This window comes from Eublepharis macularius, chromosome 2 (assembly GCF_028583425.1).
Source record: "Eublepharis macularius isolate TG4126 chromosome 2, MPM_Emac_v1.0, whole genome shotgun sequence".
Taxonomy (NCBI): domain Eukaryota; kingdom Metazoa; phylum Chordata; class Lepidosauria; order Squamata; family Eublepharidae; genus Eublepharis; species Eublepharis macularius.
The window spans coordinates 10,265,061-10,291,679 of record NC_072791.1 but is presented as its reverse complement, the minus strand read 5'-3'; the positions used below and the strand labels follow the sequence as shown (position 1 = coordinate 10,291,679).

Below are 26,619 nucleotides of genomic sequence, written 5' to 3'. Positions count from 1 at the left end.
AGAGTCCCGCACTTGTAACCACTACACCAAACTGGCTTTCAGTGAACTTCCATTTATTTACCTCATTTATACTCCTCTTTTTTCTCTAGTGGGGACCCAAAGCAGTTTATATTTTTCTCTTCTTCTCCATTTTATTTTACAACAACCCTGTGAGGTAGGTTAGGCTAAGTATGTGCCACTAGCCCAAGATCACCCAGCAAGCTTCTGTGGCAGAGTTAAATTACTACTACAAGCTAGATAAACAGATCACACTTATACTTTTCTAGCAGTTAAAATATCTGCTTCTGATTAGTTGTCACAGATAGAATAACATGTATATTTTTCCTGAACCTGTTAATAAACCGCATTAAAGCTCGTACAAAATTTACTAAAATACACTGGTATAACTTGAGTGTCAGAGGCAGGCAGTGGCAAACCACCTCTGTTAGTCTCTTGCCATGAAAACCCTACCAGGGGTCGCCATAAGTCAACTCTGACTTGAGGGCACTCTCCACCACCACCAACTTGAGCATACCTGATCAAAACCATATGCTTATGATAACCCGGAGCTGTGATTGCCAATTAATTCCAATTGTTTGTGGCAGGACTGATTTATCTGGTGGTGCTAATAAAAGTTATGTGTTTGTATGTGCAAAGGTAACGGTTCAAAAGGTTTTCTGGGAAATGTGGGGGCTTGGGTAGGCTATTGGAAAGAGGACAGGAAAAAGCTGGAGAATCACTGGTTGGTCCCCGCTGCTCTGCTAATGGCCATACTTTCTGGTGCAAAAAGCCTTTATTTCTCCGATGCATTGGGAGAAGGTTCCTTGAGCCAGAAGTGTCGCCGTAACCTGTCGGGAGTAGTAGGTTACATACTAGTATTGCTGTCAGGAGGGATCTAGGACAACTCAGGATTAACCACTGAAGTTTTGTAAAAGATTTTTTTTAAAGGAGCTTGGTGAGCTAAGCATGGAAAGAAGGAACTATCCTTTGCAAGCGGGCGGAAAGGTACCCGTTAAACCTCCAGGCTAATACACCAGCGTAGTCTAGAAGTTTACATCCTGTTCGATTTATTGTGTGCTGATTATTGCTAACTGTTGCGTGTGTTTATCTGCGTGTGTGTGTGTGTGTTAGTCCTACCCAGACTAATTTGTTGGGCTGGAGTGGGTTGTTCCTCCCTCTGGTTCCATGCCATCCATAACTCCTTTCATTCCTGCTTTTTAACAATAGAACTGTTGAATCTGCTCTGGGAGGTTTTTTCCCCTTTTTGTCAGCAGTCCAATCTCTTTGTACGGGCGAACAGACAACTGAATAGCAGCAACAGACAAAATGACCCGGGTTTCTCTGATGCGCTGCTTGGAACTGAAGACCCGCATGGGATTTGCAGATTGCCGGCCGCTGAGGGGTTCTGACGTTAAAACCTGGACTGCTTCCAAGCGCCTCCTTATCATTAGCACGGGACTCCTAACTAACCTGTTCACCGCTCTGGGTGGGGCACTAATCTGTCTAGAAGAGCGGTATATAAGCTCAGTTCTTCTTGTTGTTGTTATGTGTGTTTTAGTGTTGAAATGCTAGACGGAAAGGTGTTTTTTCTTGCAGGCAGCCTCTGCAAGCCAAGAATTTTCCTGACTGCTACAGATGAGGAAAGGTTTCCTACCTCTCTGAATGCATCAGCTGCCCCTGGAATAGCTGCTCTGTCTATCTCTTGGAGTTGGCTGAGCGGCTGTAACTTTCTGTGCCAACCGTGAGTCTTTTGTGCTTGTTTGGAAGAATCCCAAGACGCTAAGCGTGCTCTGTGCTGCTTTGGTGGAGTTAGGAACACGTGCTGATGCTTCAGACTGAAAACGTCTTTTGAAGCAGAGATTAGTTTTTATAAGGCCTGCAGGGCTTTGTAAAAAAATTAGACATGACAGGGGGGCGATCATGTTCCTCATGTGTCTTCCTAGGTCTGGTCAAAAGAGGGGGCCTAGACCTGCCTTGCTTGTATGATAAAAGGTGGGTGGAGGAGCTGAATACTCCACTACAGCTGGAAAAAAGTACAGATGCTTAGTCTCAAACAGAAGTGAAGAGGCTGTGAACGAGCAGTAGCGAGGTAGAATCAGGGTGGATCTGATTTAAATCGAATCAATTTAAATCACTAGTCAGTAAGACTAGATTTAAGTCATGTTTTTCTACGTAAAGACTCCTCACACTTAGCTTCTTGTGCAGACCTATTCTACTCCCAACAATCTTCTATTCATTGAATTTTTTTAAACTTAGCACTTAAGAGGTAAGGGGTTGGTTTTGTGTACAAAGATTTGCAAAGGAACAATGGGATTACGGTCTTTCTCTCAACTGTGTATGTTTTATTTTATAACCTTTTTCCTGTGAAGAAGAGACACGTGATCTCTGCAGACACAAATGCACAGTTTTGAGAGCTGTAAAACCAAGCATCTGTGAGAATATCTTCTAGATAGAAAAACTGCCCAATAATCTTACAGAAACCTCTGGGAGAGCATGACAGTGTGAACGGATTCATGGAATTTGTTTACCCCAAAATTTAAACATTGCATGAATATACAGCCTCACGCTACATAATTAAAAATGAATCCTTATAACTATCTTTAAAAAGATTTTTCCTCAAACATTTTATTTAAAAAGAACAATTTAAATAAAAAAAATCTGATTTAAATCAATAAAATCAGATTTAAAAAAAATCATTGATTTTTACCCACCCTTGGTAGATTTCACACACATTCCACTGGTGGGCTGCCAGCCTAAGCCCATTGAAATCCAGTGGTTTTAAACTGTACTAACTTTGCATAGGATTGCTCTGAGAGCAAGCGTGGTATAGCGGTTAGAGCGTTGGACTAGGTAGGACCTGAGAGACCCAGGTTCGAATCCCAGCCCTACCATGGAAGCTGGCTGGGTGACTTCAGGTCAGTCACCCACACTCGACCTAACCCGCCTCACAGGATTGTTGTGCAGATAAAGCGGAGGAGAGGAGAATGAGCTATTGGAGAAAGACGAGGTATAAATGAAGGTTTTTTTGAAAAAGATGTGGAGGCTGAAAAAGTCGAAGGCTACTTTTTAAGGCAAAATTAAGCAACACATGTGGAGATTCCCAAGTGTTTTGTTTTCAATTGGTGCTGGATTTCGAGAGAGAGTTTAACCCTTTCTTTAAAGGTTTGGCCTTTTTTGAACCACACGTTGAATTATTTCTCATTCCCTTTGCAATCCCTAAAAGGCTTATAACAATCCTGTCGGATTGGTCCGTATCGTCATCAGGGAATGAGTCATAGTTTGGCACCGACTTCCTAGCAAAGGGCTGGGGCACCTTTGGCTGGTGGGAGCTATTGCTGTAGAAGCAAGACTACAGACGAGGCAGCGGGCCTGGCCTGCCTAGACAGTTGCTGGTCAGAGGGAACAGCTTACCCATTTGGGTATTTGCTTTGCAAAGGTTACAATGCTGTCGTGGTCTCTTATGTCAACAGCGGCTTTCGGCTTGTGTGTTTGGTAGCTTGCGGAGGATTTAAACCTGTGCTGTGGGGAGCTCTGTTTTGGCGGTTCCACTTGCACAAATTCATCCCTTGCTTCCTGAACACCTAACTAGAATAGTAGAGCAGCTCCTTATATATGCCAATAAAGGCTTGCTTGACTGACAGAGCTCCTCTAATGAATATATGGGCTTTGAAGGAAGGGTGGAGAGACACCTGAAGGAAGGGCTGAATTTGGTGCATTGGCTGTGGATTCGGATGCATTTGGATTGGAGGAAATTGTGCGGGTTCAGATGTCGATGTTGCTTGTGGCAGAGCCTGTGTGAGAGACAGAGAAAGGGAGAAGATCGTGAAGGTAAGCGAAGACTAGAGCTTCTGCCTCAGCTCCGCAACAAGTTGCGACAAGCTGAAGCAACCAATCTCATGCAAATATCCAAAGCACAGGAGAGGGGATTAACACTGCAGAGGAAAGTGGACAAATGTCATCTATGCTTGAAAAGTGCCAAATGGAACAGAAATGGGTGCATTCTATTGTGTGAGCATATTTATACCTTAGAGTTCATTGTTGCTCAGGGGGCACCTTAAAGACTAGCAAAGTTTGTTGGCATGAGGGGTCACACATTCGGAATTTAGAGAGGGGCTTGTGAGTACCACACGGGCATATCCAAATCCAAAATGGCTGCCTCAGGAGATGGAGCTGAATGAATAGTTCCCTCCTCACACCTCCTGGGAAGAAGGAAAGCCTGGAGGGGGAATGGAATCAGACAGTGACTGAGATCCAGAGGAGTTAACCATGTTAAGTCTGTAGCTGCAGAATAGTAGAGTCCAGTAGCACCTTTAAGACTAACCAACTTTTTTGTAGCATAAGCTTTTAAGAACCACAGCTCTCATGATGCATCTGACGAAGAGAGCTGTGGTTCTTGAAAGCTGACGATGCATCTGACGAAGAGAGCTGTGGTTTGCGAAAGCTGACGATGCCTCTGACGAAGAGAGCTGTGGTTCTCGAAAGCTGGCCTTTTCAGATCCCCCCCTTTATTAGGTGACTGTTATAAACCTGAAAATGTCTAGCTTGCATCTTCTAGGTTAGAAGCTTTGTCTGAGGAATTGAAAATGTGACCGTAATGGGGTGCTGGGCCTAGATACCATAATTCAGGGTTCCCCAATGTGCCGCTCGCCAGGACTTCCCTTGGTGCTTCCCAAGCTTTTCAGAAAGTGAGCGAGGCCATTGTAAACAGAGGTTGTTCTTAGCTGCCCTCAGGCTGCTACAGGCAGCTACACAAACAAGTAAAGACCCCTTGCTTGGACTGGCAACGAAAAATCTGATCGAAAATTAATTTGGAGTTAAAGAGACCACAGAAAGTCTACAGTCGTGATCTCTTGAAAACAGAATCAGTAACCCTCTATCAAATAAACAGTTTGATTTTCTGTGTGAAAGAAGAAAATCTGACCAGTGAGGTCGCGTGTCACAGATACGATGCTGTGTATAGCATATCTTGCGCTTATTTTGAATGCTTCGACGCTCAATTTTCACTTCTCGGTCGCTTCCCTGTCTAAGCAGTTAAAGAGTTCTGTAGTGCAAAACACATGTGGGCTGCATGATCGCAGTATTCGGATTGTTTAAAAGCCGAGTGCCCAACCAATATGTTGTGGCGACAACCAATTATAATTATGCATGCTTGTTTAGGAAACATGAGCCATGGCATATTGGAAACTTGATGTACAGCAAGCTTCCCTGCTTCTCTGACTCAGCAGATCTCACCCACTGTGACCCGTATCTGCTGATGGCGATGAAAAAGATATTACTGTTTTCAGGGGAGCCTAATTCATGGGTCTGAGGATTCTTAACGACATTCTGACCGAAAATCTGCCTTAAAAGGACTCAGGTAGGCAATGGCTGGCAGGCATTTTAAAATAGCAGTACTTCCTGGCTTGGCCTAAGCCACGTTTTAATGCTTGAACCTGGCTGCTTGATGTGGAAGCTGTGCAGGCTTTCAGTGGAGAACTCACTGGTCCGTTCGTGTCCGTGTTCTGGGAATGACTGCGTGCCCTCCCCCTTCTGTTCGAGATTGCGTGTTTCATTGGTGCAATAAAAGGGAGGTTCTGGGATCAGGAAAGTCATCTCATGTCTTGCATCCTGGTGGCTGATTCCTTTATTTTTATTTATTATTTATTTAATTCAGTTTATCTTCCGCCCTCCCCGCAACAGCAGGCTCAGGGCAGATTACCACCAGTATTATAATTTAAAATACAAATAGCTTTAAAACCAATAAAACCATATAAATATTTAAAAATCACACAGCAGCAGACTTTTCCAAAAACCACCACCCAACCATCTCCGGAAGTATTTAACAAGGCTGGGCGGTAAATGCTTCCAGTAGGGGGGGCACGTTCTCCTCTAGTCAGCTGGCGGGGAGGCCCAGCCAGCATCAACCGCATGCCTGTCGGAACAGCTCCATCTTGCAGGCCCAGCGGAAGGATAGCAAATCCGGCCGTGCCCTGGTTTCTTTAGACCAGGTTCCACCAGGCTGGAGCCAGGACCAAAAATGACTTGGTGCTTGCACAGGGGACTACTTTTACCTTTACCTAGTGGGTACTAGATCAAATCAAGCCTGAATTCTCCCTAGAAACTAAAACGACAAAACTGAGGCTATCGTACTTTGGTCACATCATGAGAAGACAAGGTTCTCTGGAAAAGTCAATAATGCTAAGAAAATTGGAAGGCAGTAGGGAAAGAGGAAAACCCAAAATGGGATGGTTTGACTCAGTAAAAGAAGCCACGTCCTCCAGTTTGCAGGATCTGAGCAAGTCTGTTAATGATAGGAGGATGTTTTGGAAGTCTTTCATGCATAGGGTTGCCATAGGTTGGAGGTGACTTGACGGCACGTAACACAATGGTGGAAATGTTTGAGCGGCGTTTGTAGGCTTTGATACCAAAACTGATCATTGAATGACCTCCCAGTACACTCTTTTGCACCCCACCTCCCCACCCCAATATTTCCAAGCCTGGCTTAAAAGTCCTTGACCACTTCATCATATTACACCAGTCTTTCATAATATTTTGGCAATCATTTGAACATCCTTTCTGCCCAAGGGCCACGAAGGCGGCTAACGAATTAAAACTTCCATACTAAAATCACACTATAAAACCATTAAAATCTACTAAAACATATCATTAAAACAGTTAAAGCCAGAGTGTGATGGAGAGTGGTGATGGAAAGTGCCCTCAGGTCATAGCTGCTGACTTATGGTGACCTCTGGTGGGATTTTCAAGGCCAGATCCTAACAGAGGTAGCTTGTCATTGACCGCTTTTGCAACCCTGGTCTTCGTTGGAAGCAGGGTGGATAAAAATCAATGATTTTTTAATTTTTTTTTAATCAGATTTTTAAAATTTAATTTGGATTTTTTGATTTAAATTGTATTTTTAATAACATGTTTTTTGAGGAAAAATCTATCCAAAGATAGTTTTCTATTTAAGATACATTCTAGTCCAAAGGTTATCATCATGAAATAAGGTTTAGTTTTTAATTATGTAGCATGCGGCTGTATATTCATGCAATGTTTAAATTTTTTGATAAACGAATTCCATGAATCCATTCACAATGTCATTCTCTTCCAGAGGTTTCTGTAAGATTACTGGGCAATTTTTCTATCTAGAAGATATTCTCACAGATGCTTGGTTTTGCAGTTCTCAAAACTGTGAATTTGTGTCTACAGAGATCACGTCTCTTCTTCACAGTTCAGAAAAAGATCTTAATCCCTTTGCAAATCTTTGTACACAGAACCCACCCTTTACCTCTTAAGTGCTAAGTTTCAAAAAAATTGAATGAATAAAAGATTGTTGGGAGTAGAATACATCTGTACAATAAGCTAAATGTGAGGAGTCTTTATGTAGAAAAGAATGAGTCTTTATGTAGAAAACCACGATTGAAATCTAGTCTTAGTAACTAGTGATTTAAATCGTGATTTAAATCGATTAAATTTAAACCAAATCCTCCGTGGTTGGTAATCTCCATCCAATTAATAACCAAGGCTGACTTTGCTTAGCGTCTGAGATCTGACAACATCAGGCTCGTGAAACATGCAAAAACATAAAAACAACAATTAAAACATTTAAAACAATTAAAATGTAGGGCATGAAGGACAGATCACTGAGAGAACGCCAAACATTTAAAAAAAAAAAAAAGGTCTTTACCCGCTGGCAGAAGATGGGAACAGAAGGGGACAGTTCTTGTATATTTTTCTTTTAGATGGTTTGCCAGTGGGGAAAAAATAAATAAATGTTCTGATTACAAAGCCATGAGCATTAGACTGCAAACTAGTATGGTTATGTGCCACATATCACACTGTGCTAATGAGAAGCTCATTCTTCGCCAGGCTTAGAAAGATCTGTGGCATTTTAAAGTGTGATGCCCCCCATGAATGGTATCCCATCTCCTGACTCTGCAGAGGTGACTTAAAAAAAAAAAGCCCACCCACCCCAATTCTGTTTTTTAATGTCTAGGTGTCTTTCTCCCTGCCCATGTCTCCATCGGCTTCTCCTGAGAACTACTTTACCAGTGAATGGGGGAAGCGCTGTCAGAACAGGAAGAGGAGGAGTCAGGTAAAATAGGTGGCCTTGGGAGGACTCAACCTTTCACCTTGGGAGAATCCTCCCTTCCGCTATCAGAGGCCTATCCTTTCTGTAAAGAGACATTTTGGTTTCCCCCTACCCCTGAATTGACTGCTGCTCTCCAATATTGGCCCTTAGCTGAGAGTCTCTCTACATGAAACAGCTTGGTGTGTGTTCGTCAAGTGTAGGGAGATGCAATGTTAGCAGAGAAGCATAGTTTAAAAAGACAGCTGGCAGAGATCGCTCCTCAGAAGGTTGGTTAATTTCATCTTCGCTTCCCTGAAGGCTCTGTCAGTTTTGCCTTTCCTGTCTAAAACTGTGTGGGATCACAAGCAGAGGGCAAGGAGGAATGGAAATGGGCTGCAGCTGCCTTCCAGAGCTGGAGCTTGAACCTGAAGAGGTTCTTATGGGCTGAAGTTTCCCTTCTGGCATTTCACAGCCCCTTCACACAGCTCCAGCGTTTAGCAAAGCCTTTGCCCTGCTTCTGGCTCTGTCGTTTTAAACTACCCTTCCCGGCTACCATTGCATCTCCCTACGTGTGTTCTTCACGTGTCAGATGTCTCAAGTAGAAAGACTGAGACCTGGAAGCAAAAGGTTAAGAAAAAGATCAAAATCCAGCCCTTTCCCATCATGTGGCCATTTTACTAATAGGAAATGCTTTGCCTGCGCAGCTCAACTTGGAAATTGCGTTCTTTCTCCTTCTGTTCTCTCCCACCCCCTTTCGACTACCAAAACCTGCAGAGTTCTCCTTACGCTTCAGCATCTTGACTCCTTCAGTTATTTTGTGTAAAGTCCAAAAGAGGCAGTCGGGTTGCGTAAATAATAGCTCGAGGGCATTTGATGGTAGCCCACCAGATGGTAGACATACCTCCCTTGGTATGGTTGGAATGGAAAACATTTACCTAGAGGGTATTTAGAGGGCTGAGATTATTGTGTTCAGCAAATGGCTTAATTGGATCAGTTTAATCGAGAGAGGAGCAACGAGATTTAAATATCTCTCTTCCCGCCCCCTTCCCTCTCCTGTTGTGTTCATAAACACAATACCAAGAGGAACTCTCAAAACCTGAATTCCACCCCCTCCCCCAAGTATTTTCCCTTGGATGTTATGGGCTGAATGAACGATAACAGAAAGGGTAGCCATGTTGGTCGACGGCAGCCAAAATAAAGAGGAGTCTTTTTGCAACTTCAGGACTTAAGAAGATTTTATTCTAGCGTAATCTTCCATGAGCTAGAACTAGGATGTGAAGTCCTAGCAAGGATCCGTTGCGTGCATCTTGCAAAATGGACTTTAATCTACGACAGAAGAAAAGCGTTGTTACTTTTTAAAGTGCTGCAACAGGACTGCTTGTAGAAAGAGATCAGTTCAGTTTGGGCCAAGTAAAATGACCCCGGGAGTTTCTTCCTGGATTTGTAAATAAGGAGGTTTTTTTCCCTCTCATTGGTGAAGAGCTACAGCAAACGAAAAATCTTAAAACGGTACAGCACTGCAGCCCTCTTGGCGAGCATTCTTAGAGCTGCTAGCAAACACACGCTTGTACTTTTAGAGTCCAACTTTGAGATACTGCAGTTGCATTGTGTGGGTGGGATACAGGCAAAAGGCAGGCTTTATTTATTGCTTCCGTTTTTCTGGGTGGTTGTAGTCTGAACCCAGATCTGTTGCAGAGAGGCTCCCTAAATTGGTATAAGTGTTTAAGCCGCCTTTTGTGTACTAGTGGTAGTAATTATTATTATACTTGCTTTTCTTCCAAGGAGTTGAGGCTGATTTATGTGTGAAATACCCCAGTTTGTCTTAAAACAGCCGTAAGAGAGAGCCGTAAGACATCCTGTGAGTGTGACTGTGAGTGTGAGCTTCATGGATGAGGGGAGGGTTGGAACCTTGGTTTCCACAATCCTCTGTTTAACACTGTAATTTTGCAAGGCTCCTACTTCTATCAAGGTTGCTTCTGATATTCAGGCAGGGGCGCTTTTACAGGTTCTTGCATCTTGCTCAGACCTTATGGTGTGTTCATCATTCACAGAATGTCCATTTCATTGGTCATAGATCCAGAGGAGTTAGCCATGTTAGTCTGTAGTAGCAAAATCAAAAGGAGTCCAGTAGCACCTTTAAGACTAACCAATTTTATTGTAGCATAAGCTTTCGAGAATCACAGTTCTCTTCGTCAGATGCATGGAGGGTATGAAGAAACTGGCCAGAGATATATAGGTGGTGAGGGGAGGGGGGAGTAGATGCAAACAACTCCTTCTGATATGGAGATTTCATTGGTGTTTTTAACCATTTATTCATTGAACTCCATTTAGTTTTCACCTTTCTCCTCAAGCCCCGCCCCCCAATTTTTTACAGTCAAATCGCAGCCAGCTTATGGTGACCCAAGAGGGTTTTCAAGGCAAGAGATGTTCAGAGGTGGTTTGCCATTGCCTGTCTGAGTGTAAGGACTTCCCCTTCAAGTACAAACTAGACTGACCCTGCTTCGCTTCCGAGATCTGATGAGATCAGGTTAGCCTCCGCTGTCCAATTCAGGGCCTGTATTGAATCCCATATTGAACTATCTTTTAGAATGCATTTCCTTGTTATTCATTTGCCTCACTCCTTTATCACAGTATGTGCTGTTCTGCAAAATATATATATAAAGACAAGTGTCTTGACTGACTCATCAACACCCAGCCTAAACCTCTGGACCTGGAAACGTGAAATTCGGAGAGAACATTCTTTTCATGTTGTAAACACCCACTAAGGAGGGATTTTAAGAAATTCACCCCCTGAAGGGGTTAAAAGGGGTAAAATATGTTTTCCCAAAGGGATACAGCTTCCCTGTGTGGCTGGCAGGCTGCTGCCTGCTTGTGCCCCCACCCACTGCCAGCTTGGCCACTCTTCCCTGATTGGGCAAGCCTTTCAGGATCATTTGCATATGCGGGCTAATTGGGGCTCACAGCATTCCACACCTCACCCCCCCCCCCCCCGACAGAACAGAGATCATTTGCGTAAGTGGTCTGATTGGTTCTCACCCCCCCCCCCCCACCTTCTAAACAGTCTGCAGTTGCTATTGGGAGTCAATGAATGTGTCCTGACGTCAAATGCACCTCCCAGTCTTCCCTTCAAAGTTCACTAGGGCTGCCAACTAAAAACAAACAAACAAAAAAACACAAACCAAAAAATGTTATATACCCATAAGTATTATAACTGGATTTAAAGTAGTTAAATACCATAGTGAAGCACGGGTATCAAGCTAGTTTTAATTCTATATTTATTTACTTAATTTGTGCTTTGTGGGGATCCATAGTGGCTTATATCATTCCCTTCTCCATTTTATCTTCACAGCAACCCTGGGAAGTTAGTTAGGCTGAGATAACGTAACAGGACCAAGGTCACTCAATAAGCTTCCATGGCAACATGGGGATTCAAACCCGGGTCTCCCAGATCCTAGTCTGACACTGTAACCACTCCACTCCCCTGGCTTTCCAATCCAGCAGTGTCTTTTCAATAAAAATAGAAGGCACTGAGCACAGAAGCTGTTAGTTCTGTGGCCTGCATGGTGCCTAGCATGCATTGATAAAAAGTTTCTTCCATTAAATTTAGATTGTCTTCCATCTCTCTAAAAAGGGCATTCATTTAAACCGGCAATCCTCACTCAGTGGCTCGGAGGCTCTTGTGCACAGCATACCCTTCCCAGGAGACACCTGCCCCCATGCTTCAGGAAGGTGGGCAAAGACCTTGCCTGGTGGGGCTTGTGCTGACAGCTGGTTCCCACTTGGAAGCTGCTGCCACTGAAGGAACCGGTAAGCTGCAAGCCTCCCTGTGGTGCAGGTCTCATGCCCAGGGATGAAAGTAAATGTGGCACTTTTGGTTGAGCCACATTGTGAACGTGGCTCTTGGCAAGCTGTGGAGTGAGTACCACTGATTTAAACATTTTTTAATAACCCAAAACAGCAAAACCAGTAAATCAGGAGTCAAAGGCAAGGCAGAATAAAGAGGAAACAAGCTATTTCACAAGCGCTCTCAGAGGCCCCGTCTTGAAGAGAGGCCTGCTTCCTCCTTTACGTGATCAATGCAGTCCATCCCCTGAATGATTTCCCCATCTTGTCTGGTGGAGGTGCCTGGGAGGCAATAGAGAAGAAACACGAGTTGGGCGTTCTTCACCTGCATACTCTTTTTCTGGGCTTTTTTTTCTAGGAAAAGAGGTGGTGGAACTCAGTGGGTTGCTCTCGGAGAAAATGGTCACATGGCTGGTGGCCCCGCCCCCTCATCTCCAGGCAGAGGGGAGTTTAGATTGGCCTCCACGCAGCGGCACAGAGGGCAATCTAAACTCCCCTATGCCTGGAGCTCAGGGGGCGGGGCCACCAGCCATGTGACCATTTTCAAGAGGTTCCGGAACACCATTCCACCCCGTTCCAGCTGAAAAAAAGCCCTGCTCTTTTTTATGTTAAAATGGCACTCGGATCGAGGGCATCTAGTGAAGCTGGTGGGCAGGAGACTCAGGACCCACCAAAGGAAATGCTTCTTAGCTAAAATGTGGAATTCGCTGCCAGAGGATGTAGTGACGGCAACAGGCATAGATGGCTTTAAAAGGAGAGTAGACAGGCTCACGGAGGAGAGGTCTGTCTACCAGTGGCTACTAGCCATGGTGGCTAAAGGGAACCTCCACGTTCAGAGGCAGTCAACCTCTGAATATCGGCGCCAGACTGCAGTGTCAGGAGAAGGCCTTGGCCTCTATGCCCGGTTTGTGGGCCCTCCATAGTAACTGGTTGGCCACTGTGTAAGATGGAATGCTGGGCTGGGTGGACCACGGGTCTGATCCCGCAGGGCTCTTCTTGCGCTCTTGTTCTCTGTACCCCTCTCCATTACACGCAGCTGCCACAACTTCATCTAGTTGAGCCTTGTAATGGCCCTGCTCCAGGGCTTTTTTTTCTGGGAAAAGAGGTGGTGGAACTCAGGACCGCACAATGACGTCACTTCGGGTCAGCTGGAACAAGGGGGGAGTTTTTTAAAGTTTAAATCGCCCTTGGCGAAAATGGTCACATGGCCGGTGGCCCCGCCCCCTGATCTCCAGACAGAGTGGAGTTTAGATTGCCCTCCGCGCTGCTGGAGCGTCGCGGAGGGTAATCTAAACTCCCTTCTGTCTGGAGATCAGGGGGCGGGGCCACCGGCCATGTGACCATTTTCAAGAGGTGCCGGAACGCGGTTCCACTGTGTTCCCGCTGAAAAAAAGCCCTGCCCTGCTCCTTGAAGTCATTAGCCTAGCTTTTAGCAGGTCAAGGTGCTTGGACCAGGGTACCTTCTGGCCACACTAGTGTGAAAGGGAATTCCTCCGGGAATAGGCATTCCTTTTAGCATTCTATATCTAGACTGTTTTGTGCTCCTAAGGTCAGTAAGAACACTGGCTCGCTGCACTAGCAAGCAAAATGGAAGGCAGTGTAAAAGGGGTGTCCCGCGGCCTCTGCCATTTGTACCGTTGCACCCTGCAGCAGGTGAAGCTTCCAAATAGTTTTCGAGGCAGTCCACATGGAATACTTTAACGTAACCTAATCCGGAAGTTACCAGCATGTGTGTGGCTTAGTGACACATCCATATATATATTTTTTTCCTTTTCCATTTCACTTTTGTTTTGATCAGACATTCAAGAAAAAGAAGTGCGTGAGATCTGGGTGGGGAAATTATGCCGGGTGGCACGTTGCCATTATTGACTGTGCTGTGCAAGGTTGGCTTCTGGGCAGACAGCCTCTCTTTATATCCCAATTGGTGCAGATGCAATAAAGAGGGCTAGAAAAGTTAAATAGGACCGTCACCTGTTTCTCTGCAATTAAGCATTGTATCTATATTTTTTTCTGATTCTCTAGTAGCTTATCTGTGTAGTTTTTACCCATTTGTTCTTGATTCTGTATGGAAGTTGTATCCTGATTCTGTATTCAGAAGCTGTATAGATTTCCACAGAAAGCGAGCTAGTGTAGTATAAGTCCCTGGCATAGGGGAGGTGAGAATTCCTATCCTTAAGAACAAATTCTGTCTCGCTGAAATCTTATACCTTTTAAGTATTTGTGGAGAAGAGGAAATCTACATTTAAAAAAAGATTGCTACATCTTTAAAAATATGCACAAGGGAGTGATTTCTTGCATTCTGCAGCAGTGTAAATATTGATTATATAGGAACTAATGACCAAATCCTGTATGTAGCTGTTCTGTATTGCTTGGTCATAGATCCAGAAGAGTTCGCCCTGTTAGTCTGTAGTCGCAAAATAGCAGAGTCCAGTAGCACCTTTAAGACTAACCAACTTTATTGTAGCGTAAGCTTTCGAGAACCACAGCTCTCTTTGTCAGATGTATTGTCAGCTTTCGAGAACCACAGCTCTCTTCGTCAGATGCATTGTCAGCTTTCAAGAACCACGGTTCTCTTTGTCAGAAGCATCTGACAAAGAGAGACGTGGTTCTTGAAAGCTGACAATGCATCTGACGAAGAGAGCTGTGGTTCTCGAAAGCTTATGCTACAATAAATCTAGTAAGTCTTAAAGGTGCTACTGGACTCTTTACTGTATTGCTCGGGACAAGCTTGTCTACTTGTGTTTCTCATGAATTCTTCTCTTAAGGATTTATCAATATTGACTCGATTGGATGGCAAAGCTACTGTAGTTCTGGGGAATGAGCTGGTTCCCAAACTTGCTTGAGCAAATCCTCAGGTGAAAGCCCCAGCTAAAGATGCTACAGTCTTAACTAAATGTTAACACATCATCTTTAACCACGATGATTTCTTTAGAAGTTTAAAGATTTACTTTTGCGTAGAACTATTGTCAGGCCTTATTTAGGATATATGGTGTGCAGTTCTGGGTGCTATATCTCAAAATGGCTATTGCAGAGCTGGAAAAAGTACAGAAAAGGGCAATCGATACGATTTAGGTGTTGGATCACCTTTCCTATGAGGAAAGGCTGGTTATTCTGGTACTTTTCAGTCTAGAAGACCAATGGCTAAGTAGGGTCCATGATAGACCTTTCTAAAATTATGCACGGGGAGAGGAAGTCCCGGTATTCACTCAAACAACACAATCACGGGTCTTCGCAACACCCGTAATACCATCTCCGGTTCGTTCGCTTGTTCATCTTCCAATGTTATACATGCCATCACGTGCCAGCAATGCCCTTTGACTCTCTACATCAAACAAACAAATCAGTCCCTCCCCAAAAGAATAAATGGACATAAATCGGACGTTAAAAACCACAACACTCAAAAACCAATGGGAGAACATTTTAATCTGCTAGGACATTCCATTGCTGATTTAAGAGGGGCAGTCCTCAAACAGAGAAACTTTAAGGGGAGATTACAACGTGATAATGCTGAAACTGAGTTCATGCACAGATTCAGGACAATGAACCCCCCCGCCCCCCCAGGGCTGAATGGTGGTGGAGAGTGCCCTCAAGTCAGAGTTGACTTATGGTGACCCCTGGTGGGAGTTTTCATGGCAAGAAACTATCAGAGGTGGTTTGCCATTGCCTGCCTTTGCAGCCCTTGTCTTCGTTGGAGGTCTCCCATCCAATTACTAACCAAGACCGTCCGTGCTTAGCTTCAGAGAGCTGCTGAGATCAGGCTTGCTTCGGCTATCCAAGTCAGGGCCCAGGGCTGAATTAGGGACATAGGATGCTTCTCTCACTACAGATGCTAATTTTCTGCATTTTCTCCCTTACTCTAATCAAGCTAATTACATTTCACATTATACCTCCATATCCTGTCTTACTGCTTTGCAACGTCCTTCCCACCTTTTGCCTGGGATAAAAAGACTCAAGAGATCTTTTCCTACCCATATCTGATGAAGGGAGCGTGACTCTCAAAAACGTATACCCTTGAAAAATCTTGTTGGTGTTACTGGACTTGAATCTTGCTCATCTACTGCAGACCCACAAGGCTACGTAGCCGAAACAGTTTTCCCGAGGAAGCAGTGGGTGAGCTAATAGCCATTGCTTGCTTGCTTGTTTGTTTTTAACATTATTTGTAGTCCACCTTTTTCACTGAAACACAAGGTGGATTATACAGAGAGCTGAAAGACCCCTGCACTGCTGTCTTCAAGCGCCACAGGGGCCACTCTCATCTTGGCTTGCCCCAGGGCCATTTTGAACCAGCAGTGGCCTGAACCAGCAGGCACCTGTGAGCGACTCTGCACTTGCCTTTAGCGCATCTGTTGAGTTGTGCGCTCCCGCAGTGCTTTTTGTGAGGTGAGTCATCGCGAATTGCATCAGAGTCCCTGCGACTCTCGCCCTCCCCAGAGCAAGAGCCCGTCCGAAGGAGTTCCTCCGCGAGTGATTTGAATGCCTCTCTCCTTTTGAAATAGGAGCTTGTGGCACTGGCAGCGTGTCCCCGACCGTGTGCTGGCAGCTTGTTTTCAGGGCACTTCCCCCCCTCTGCTTTTAAAAAAAGAAATGCTGGCGTGCTTGGAAAATCTCTTTCGGTAGAAGGAATGGCGGTGAGAGGAGCCCATGCAGCTTTAAGAGTGGGCACCTTAGACTGATTTTGAGAGGTGAGGGGTAGGTGGGGTGAAATCAGCCTCCTGGGATTATTTCAAGGGCTGGGTTTAGCTTTGAGAAGGCCCGTCGGTTCTCTCATGGCTAACCAACTACCCGAGGCTGCCCAGTCCTGCCTCCCCCCCCCCCTCCAGTCATTCAAAACAAGAATATCAACAACGGTTGCCTAAGAGATCCGGCCTGATGTATGTTGGCATTTAGGGTGTGCTCCTAAACCTATATATCGTTGGAGGCTGGGGTGGGTGGCTGCGTAACTTGTGCAATTTGTTCCCTTTCTCAAGCACCCTGGAAATAGGCTGCTGCAGGGGCAAATGGGGTTTAGTGGCCGGATTCCTCTGTCTGTTTGTTGTAGCAGCCTTAAGAATGCAGCAAGAATCTTTTTGGTTCTGACCAAAGATCCATCTTATCCCTCAGGCTGGCTTCCAGTGGCAGCCTACAGCAAGATCCTGACACTTCCAGGAAGGCAAGAAGTGGCTCTGTCATGTAGTTGCTCATCCCCAAGGATCTGATATTTTATTTACTTCTTTTATATACTGCACTTTTCTCCCCAGCGGAGGCCCAAAGTGGCCTCCCCTCCTCCATTTTATCCTTACAACAACCCTGTAAGATAGGTTTGGCTGATTTGAACCTGGGACTCCGGATCCTAGTCCAACACTCTAACCACTATGCCACAGGTATCCTGCCTCTGTGCATGGAGGTTCTTTCAAGATGCCATAGGTAACAGATGCTGGCTGATCTGTGTCTCTCCCCCCCCCCCCCCAATTTGCCTCATTCTTTTGAAAGGCTGCCTGCGATAGTGAATCCCACAAGTTAAGCTATGGGGCACTTGAAAGAAGGACAGCATTGTTGGGTGTCCCTATTTCTAGGGTGAGGAGAAAGCTTCTTCCCATTCTTTTTACATTTGCAATTGTATGAATATTATGGTAAAGAGTCCAATAGCACCTTTAAGACTAATCAACTTATTTGTAGCATAAGCTTTCGAGAACCACAGCTCTCTTTGTCAGATGCACCTGACGAAGAGCGCTGTGGTTCTCGAAAGCTTATGCTACAGTAAATTTGGTTAGTCTTAAAGGTGCTACTGGACTCTTTACCATTTTGCAACTACAGACTAACATGGCTAACTCCTCTGGATCTATGAATATTATGTCTGTCTTACATCTCCCACCCACCCCCCACCCCCAGTTTGCACAAGTTAAATCTTCCAATATCTTAAATGCTGATCAGTTTCTCGGAGGTGCAAAATAGAGTAGAGATAACAGTCTCTCTTTTAACCCCACCCTGCTTTGGTTTATAAGTTGTTATCCTGTCACTGCTTAGTCAACATTTTTTCTAAACCGTAAAATCCCAAACCCTTTACCCTTTCCTGGTAGGGAAAAGCACATCAGCCCTTTTTGTCATTTGGTGCCCTCTTCTGGTTCTACCAGATCTAGTTTGGGTGGGGCAACCAGACCAGACCAGTAATCCACGCTGGAACATTAAGGTTGCACCGTAAACCAGTGGTGTATGAGCACAGATCTACAACTGCAGTCGTGGCCAAACTTAAAAGTTTCCCAGAGCTTTTGAGCGTGCACTTGTGTTCCTTTTATTGTTGTTACTTGTTGTCTTCCTTTCTCACTGAGACTTAAGGCAGATGACACAGTTAAAATTAACATGATCAGTGGATGGGACGTTCACACGGACAATACAATAGGGTATAGATTACGGAGATCGAAAACCAGCAGAAAATCTGATACAGAGTTGATAGAACAAAACATGCAATTGGACATAACATATCAAGCAACATGTAAAGTGCTCAGTAAGAACATACAAGAACAGACAGTACACAGAAGTATAGTCTACAGTCTATCCTTTGATCAAAGCATCTCTCTGAACCATTTCTGCACGCCCTTATTATTGGTGTAAAAAAGCCCCCCTGAATAATTTCTTTCTGTGTTACTGTCTTTCTCATGTTCATCTGGAAAGTTGCTATCTCCTGAGCAGCCTCGGAGTATAATGGTTGGATGAAAAAGAAGAGATGGGGCTGAGAAGAGAGGCTGAATACTATTCGGTTGAGACTGCAAAGTTAAAAACACTTTTTGAAACTACTTTCCATCTGTCTAGTTCACCATTTTCCGCCCATCCTCCAAGATACTCCAACTAGCGTAAAAGGTTCTCTCTTCCTTATTTTATCCTCACAATCGCCCTGTGAGGCTGAGAGAATGGCAGGCCCAAAATCCCTTGGAGAGCTTCACCGCAGAGTGAAATTTGAACCAGTGTCTCCCAGAACCTTGTCTGGCACTCTGACCACTGCACCACACTGCCATATTATAACAAACCTTCACAGTTCTGTAATATTGGAAGGCCGCTCACATGCCTGAAAGTTTGGGAGAAACACGTTTCGTACAGCTGTAGGCAGTTGCAGCTCCTGCAGACACAGTGTCTCTCTACACAAGACATCTTTCATGGAGACATTCAAGTGTAGATCCAGAGGAGTTAGCTGTGTTAGACTGTAGTAGCAAAATAGAAAAGAGTCCAGTAGCACCTTTAAGACTAACCAAATTTACTGTAGTCCATCAAGTCCATCAACTTTACTGTAAGTCCATCAAGGACTTAAAGGTCGCCATAGTTCAACAGAAACATTTCAAAAACAAAATCTAACGGGAAGCTGCTGAATTGGAATTCATATGTAAATTTGACTCAGTCAGACTTGGATTGAATAGAAACTATGAATGGTTGTCTCATTATCAGAAGCAAACTGATCCCATTATCAGAAGCTACTGATTGCATCTACTCCCCCCTCCCCTCACCACCTATATATATCTGACCAGTTTCTTCATACCCTCCATGCATCTGACGAAGAGAGCTGTGGTTCTCAAAAGCTTATGCTACAGTAAAGTTGGTTAGTTTTAAAGGTGCTACTGGACTCTTTTCTATTCAAGTGTAGGGAGATGCAATGTTAGTCAGGAAACGTACTTTAAAAAGACAGAACCGAAGGCTCTGTCAATTTCACCTTTCTACAAGAGGGTAGTTTAAAAAGACAGAGCCCAGATTGCTCTGTTTGTTAATTTAATCTTCCTCTCCTCCAAGGGGAGGTGAAATTGACAGAGCCTTTTGGGAGGCAAAGATGAAATTATAACAAGCCCTCTGAGGAGTGATTTCCACCAGCTCTGTCTTTTTAAACTACCCTGGTGTCCCTACACTTGAGGGCCCCCGTGTAAGATGTCTTATGTAGAGAGACTCACATTCACTATGCTTTCTAGAGAGGCAAACTGCAAGGGCCTTTTTTCCTAGCAGCCCTCTGTTTGGTTCTGTGCTGGGACAGCCCTCCCCCCACCCCATATCCCGATTGCAACTCTATCATGCATCTCGTTTTAAAGAATGGTTTGGAGCTGTGCCCATAGAGGTAGACGGGTGTGGAACTCAGTGACCCTGAACTGTGAGCTGGGAAATCTGGATGGTGAAAGGGGGACCGGTACATTCTGAACTAGGGTGTGTGTCTGATGTGAACAGTTTCACAGCTGCAGGGCTGAGCTGCTGGATGCCTTCTGCAGGTTGCAGCGCCGCCTTCAAGTTGGGGGGGAAAAGCAAAGAAGTCTTGAGTATCATTGCCATTTAACAGGAGGGGCAGTAATGGAGCTTTGTGTTGGAGCTCTTTAGGCGGTGGGGCACAGTGGTTAAGAAAGCCAGTTCGGTGTAGTGGTTAAAAGCCGCAGGACTCTAATCTGGAGAGCCGGGTTTGATTCCCCACTCCTCCGCTTGGAGCCAGCTGGGTGACTTTGGGTCAGTCTCAGCTCTTTCAGAGCTCTCTCCGCCCCACCTACCTCATAGAGTGATTGTTGTGGGGATAATAATAACATACTTTGTAAACTGCTCTGTGTGCATGCTATGTTGTCCTGAATCTAATGTTGTTGTTGTTAAAATGAGCTGTGATCTGGTCACAGGATGGCTGTACAGATCTATAACAGCCTGTGTTCTTTGTGCTGGTTCTCCTTCCGTGGATGCTATATAGGATGCTTCCAGCTGTAATCTTAGTTCAGGGGGATTGCATCTCTCCTGTACAGTCGGCTTTGTTGGAAGTAAATACAGCTGAGCCGTAACTTATGGAGGGGGATGGCCAATTCCTGCCTATTTGTGTAGCCGGGGAATGAGCCTTTGGTAGGAGCTGTGGTATCTATGGGCAAGGCTGCCGCAGCTGACTAAGGGGGGAGCAGTTGTGGGCCTGTCGGGCTCTACTGTCGAAGAGCTGTGAGTTGCCAGCAGCTTTTTAACATGCGGCAGCCTTTCACCAGACTCACAGGGGTCCTTGGAGTCTAAGCCTAAACCAGTTTGGTGTAGTGGTTAAGAGTGACAGGACTCTAATCTGGAGAACTGGGTTTGATTCCCCACTCCTCCACTTGAAGCCAGCTGGGTGATCTTGGGTCAGTCTCAGCTCTCTGAGAGCTCTCTCAGCCCATCCACCTCACAGGGTGATTGTCGTGAGGATAATAATAACACACTTTGTCAACCACTCTGAGTGGGCATTAAGTTGTCCTGAAGGGCGGTATATAAATTGAATGTTGTTGTTATTGTTATTACTCCTCACCCTTGGTTGGACCCCCCCCCTCCCAGTTGCAAATTTCAATCCAGAAGAGGACTTGGACAGTCATTCTAGGTTGCCTTACAGAGGCAATGAACATTTCTCCATTTGAGCATTGTTAAAATCATCTCCTGTAATGCTGAATCACACAGCATTCTGTTTTCCGGGAGGTATCCTTAACGGCACTGTACTGACGATCTCTCTTTTTTTTTTACTGCCCTGGGCAAGGTTACATACTATGCTTGGGCTACAAAGTACAGGTACCTGTAATTTTTATCATCACTATTATAGAGCAGATCTTTGATATTTTACTGATGCAACTCCTCCCCCCACCCCCAACTTGTCACTTGAAATGGCCACTGAGACACAATTTATTAAGTTTAGGTGGCGGGTCCTGGAGCCGACAGTCTTAGAATGTCACCACTCTGTAGGCTTCATTAGCTTTCCCTTGCTGATCCGAGAGGTCCTGTCCAGTTGTTGACTCATATGCTGCCGTTTCGTAATCTGGGTGACATGACCTAGTTTAGAAAGGCTTGGTTGCGCAAAATAACTTCTCTCCTTTGAGGCGAGAAGTTAGAGGGGATGGCCTTTGGTTTCTTCCTCTTGTATGAAATACTGTCTCTGCCTTCCCATTTTTTTTAGCTTGAAGGGATTCATCTGCGTGTTTTCCGTAGAAGCCCAGGTTGCTGGAGAGGATTCTGGGAAATTTGAAGCCACCCCCGATGGTTGGGCTCGAGCTGGGGTCCCAGGCGTGGTGTTGGTGAGCGCCCTGACACCCATCGGCAGCCTTCTTGGTGCCTTCTTCTCGCCTACCAAGTGTTTTTAGAAAGTGGGCGGGACAATATGTGGCTCCTGCTCAGATTGGCCCCTGGAGATGTGATGGGCTGTACAGACTAAAATAATTCTTGTTTTGTGGCAGCTGCCACTGCAGAGTTGGTCTTATTTTCTCTCACACTCCTTTCCTACAGTGTGTTTTTTAAAATTACTCCTCTTGTCCCCTGCAATTGGGCTTCCACTGTTTGTGTGTGTGTAGGGGGGGGGGAACACTGCCTGTGTGGCAGCAAGTTAGTGGTTGCACCCCCCCCCCCCTTGTGTCAGAAATCCACAGGTGCCCAAAGGTTCCAAGAATTTGAGAATCCCTGGTCTGGGGAGAGGCTGTGGCTCAGTGATAACAGCATTTGCCTGGCTTGCAGAAGGTCTGAGGTTCAATCCCCAACATCTTCAGTTAAAAAAAAAAGATCAGATAGTAGCAGATGGGAAAGACTTCTGCTTAAGGTAGGGTTGCCAAGTCCCTCTGCCCTCCCACTGGGAGGGTAGAGTTCCTGGCACTTAGCTTGTGTTGAGCATGAGGTCTTTCTTCGTGCGCACCTCGGGACTGACGTGATGATGTCACTTCTGGAAGTGACGTTACTGCGTTGGCCGCACGACTGCACCTGCCCCATGGGGCCAATTCAGCCCATTTGGGGCCCAAATTGACCCCAAACGAAGTCGGGAATGCTCCTGCGGCTGGTGTGACATCACTTCCGGAAGCAATGTCACCGCGCCTGTTGGGAGTGCGAGCACAGCCCGCGTTCCTGAGGTGCCTGCCAGTGGAGGGCAACCTCTGGGAGCTTTCCACCTCCCTGGGCAAATCCTTGGGCACCTGTGAACCCTAGCTTGAGGTCCTGGAAGGCCACTGCCCGTCTAAGTAGACAGTATTAACCTTGATGGATGAAATATCTGATTCTGAATAAGGCAGCTTCACGTGTTCACATGGGTCCATTCTAGCTCAATGTCGTCTGCTATAATTGGCACTGACTTTCGAAGCAGAGACCTTTCCCCAGTTCTGTTACCTGGAGATGTGGGTATCAAACCTGTGGCCTTCTGCATGCGAAATGTGTGATTTATCACCGATTGCATATGTTCCAGAATGCACACTGTTTGATCTGGTCCTAAGGGCTTTTGGCACTCTTGGATCCCATGTTTCTGACGCTTAAGGCCCTTACAGACTGGGACCAACATACCTACAGGACCACCTTTCCCAATATGTCCCTCCGAGGGCTTTGTGCTCCGTAGATAAGCACCTGCCGGTTGTCCCTGGCCTGAAGGACATTCGGCTGGCCTCCACCAGGGCCAGAGCTTTTTTGGCGGAATGTTTTGGCGGAACGTTCTCCCAGTGGAGACCCGGGCCTTTCGGGATCTGTTACAGTTCCACAGGGCCTGTAAAACGGAGACGTTCTGCCAGGCCTATTACTGAGGCATTGACAATCTGTCCCTGCTGACCTCCCTTGGCTTGCCGTACCTGCCCTGGATGGTTTCGGCAGATGTATTCATTCTTTGGCTTGTTTACAGCCGTTTCACCTGGATCTGATAATAGATGCCTTTAATAGTTTGTATTGATTAGAATTTTATATTGTGGACTGCTGTTTTAATGTGAATGTCTATTTTATTTTTATATGCTATTTAATGTTGTTGTAACCCGCCCTGAGCAGCTTGTGGGGAGAGCGGGCAATGACTGACTGACTGACTGACTGAATAGAACAGCCTACCTGGTGCCATCTGGCCAGCCTGGGATGCAGTGCTGGGGCTCGGGTCACTACGGGCCTACTGTTTGCCACCAGCAAGCCTCTTTTGGTGCCCTGGGCAATCACCTAAGTCCACCCAGTGGGTGGGCCACCTCTGCACTCACATAGGGCATTGACCAGAGTCATTGGTCTCCTCCACTGCCCCACGTGAATCAACAGCTTATCTTAAAAACATGCAACTTTTCCCTGTGGCTGCACATGCCAGCAGAGCATCTGTATTTTGAGACCCGCAGAAGCTGTCATTGAGGAAGCCCCGATATACTTTTGGCGAGACTCCATGGTTTCTTGGAACACTACGTAAAGATTTACTTCATGCTTTATTTTAAGGCAGTTCCCTAAACAAATGGCTTATTATTCTGTGTTTGTCTCTCCCTGTTCTCCCTTACCCCAGATTTACCCTTAGGCGGGCGTTAAAAGAAGCACAATGGAATTCTACGAGTCTACCTATTTCATCGTCCTCGTTCCCTCCGTCGTGATTGCCGTCATCTTCCTCTTCTTCTGGCTTTTCATGAAGGAAACACTGTACGATGAAGCCCTGGCGAAACAGAAGAGGGAGCTGAAGTTCCCGCCTGCAAAGACTGATAAAAAGAAAGCCGAGAAGAAGAAGAGCAAGAAGAAAGAGGCCCAGAACGGGAACCTCCACGAGTCCGACTCCGAGAGCGCCTCAAGGGACTTCAAGCTCTCGGATGCTCTGGGGCCTGACGAGGAGCACCTCCTTCCTGTCCCCTTGGGTGTGACGGAGGCCCCCACCAACCTTCGAGAGCGCAAGAAGAAGGAGAAGAAGCATAAGGGCAGTTCGGAGGAGCATGGGTCAAGGGAATCGGAGGGGTCCAAACCTGCGGGGAAAAAAGTGGAGCCAGTGCCAGTTACGAAACAGCCCACCCCTCCTTCAGATGCAGCCGGGTCCAAGAAAAAGACTGGGCAGAAGAAGCAGAAAAATGGAATAGGTATCAATTTGGGGTTTGGGGAAGGGGGTGGTTAGAGAGGAGGGGGTGTCATGTGTTCTGCGTCTGTGTCTTGGGGTGGGCTGCAATGCAAACCCTTTGACTCCTACCTCCCTGAAGGAGGATGCTCAAGCCTTGCTCGTAACTTGAAATATTAAGTCAGAAAGCTCCTGGAACACTTCCCAAAAGAGCTTGGGTTTTGGCATGTCAGCTGAGGCAGATCACCTTGTTGCTAGGTATGTTAGCAATGGATCCTCCCACCTCCCGTGCATTGACATGAAGCAAAGATATCCTCCTTGGTGGTGACAACTATAGTCTGTACCAGGCCTTGTATGAAGAGTGCTTTTCTTTGGGAGGGTTTTGTCTCAGCCCGATTGTGGTTTTCAAGAAGGGATTCTATGAATTTCATTTAACCTTGATTTCCTATATGGTGTTTTGCTCTTGTATTGGCTTCACTGCCAGCACAAGAGCATCTAAATGGAACTGTGGAAGCATTTCCAGCTGTGTTACAATAGAATGTATGTTTGAAAGGTTCTTACCTTTTACTGTAGGGAAGCTGATGCCAAGCCGAGTAAACTTTGTCCAAACAAGTCTATAGCCAAGATGGAAACTGGAATGGGGCCAAGTGTTTTAAAGTATCTATTCCATTATTCCAATAAACAACCAGTTTGTTGTGGTTACTGTTAAGTACAAAAAATTAGTTTGTTTTTTTGTAGCGAATCATACCTGTCGATACCAGGGCTCATTTTGAGGGGGAACACACAGGAACACAGTTCCGGCAGTTTCCCAAGGAGGTCACGTCAGGTGGCCCTGCCCACCTGACTCTCAGCCATTTTGGGCCCGTTTCAGCCTGAATTGGGGCCGAAACAGCCCGGATCGGGTTCTCTGACAGGTGGTGGATCACTCTCCTGTTCAGCAGCAACCTGATCCTGACCACTTTGGGCCCCTTTTTGGCCATTTTCAGCTCCTTTTTTTCTCATTTTGGGCCCAATTTCAGTCCTGAATGGCCAGGATTGGGTCCAAAATAGCCAGGATGGGTGATATCAGGGGGAGTGGCATATGAAAATCAGTTATGCCAATGACACACTTCGGGTGATGGCAAGGGGTGTAGCATATGCTAATGAGTTATGCTAATGAGCTATGCTAATGAGTTCCTCCAGCTCATTTTCTAGGAAAGACCCCTGGTCGACACCATTAGGAAAGGTTTTTATGAAGGTGAACCGTTTGCCTGACGTTTCCTTTCTTTGGTTTTTCTCCTGGAGTGTCAGGATGACCCTGCAGTTACATTTTTTTAAAAAACAGAGAAAGTAAAACAGAACTAAAGCAAAGTTAACATAAGTTTAAAAAGCTGTTGTTAAAGACACAGTGACATCATGATGAAATGAATTTGAGGGGGAGCACACATATTGGCATTTGTGGGTTTTATGACTCAGTTCACAATACTGGATACTGGACAAATAATAGTTTTCTGTCTGGCCTGCTGTTTATTGTGGGCCTAAGTTTCCTATCTCCTACTTCCGGAACTGCATCAAACTTCCTGCTCCCCAAAACTTGCAAAAGCAGGCTCTGCCTTGGTAGTATTCTCTGCCTCCCAAAAACCATGCCCCCCAAGGCTGATTCATTTCCCACTGCGTGCAACTGTTGCGGCGAATTGCAGTCTGCTGTAGAAGTAGTCGGTAGCCAAGATGGCTGGGGAGGTAGGAGCAAACAAAGGGAATGTGGCAGAGCTGCATTACAAAACAAAAACATATTTGTGATTGCACCTTTCGGTCTGCATTTGGTCTTTAGCCTGGGATTGCAATTTCCCTTCCAGCATTCTAGAATGTTAATGTTGTATAGGACATAAGTGCACGGCAAAGTGTGCATTTTTGAGGTACATCTGCGCTAAGGCCCATTGTTGCAATAGTTTGTTTTGTTCCCAAGTGCCTCTGTCTTAACCACTTTGAAAACCTGGTTTTCTGTATGTAGCTTACGCTTTTAAACATCTTCTCCCAACTC

The 26,619-nt window shown here is 45.5% G+C and overlaps 1 protein-coding gene across 1 annotated transcript in view; it reads left to right on the top strand.

Annotated features, from left to right (window-relative positions):
• Positions 1-26,619, top strand: part of KTN1 (kinectin 1) — a 142,082-nt gene that overhangs the window by 21,593 nt on the left and 93,870 nt on the right. The window contains exon 2 of the mRNA XM_054970579.1: positions 24,069-24,624. Coding sequence (XP_054826554.1) covers positions 24,102-24,624 — 523 coding nt within the window. The 5' untranslated portion in view covers positions 24,069-24,101. The remainder of the gene's footprint in view (positions 1-24,068; positions 24,625-26,619) is intronic.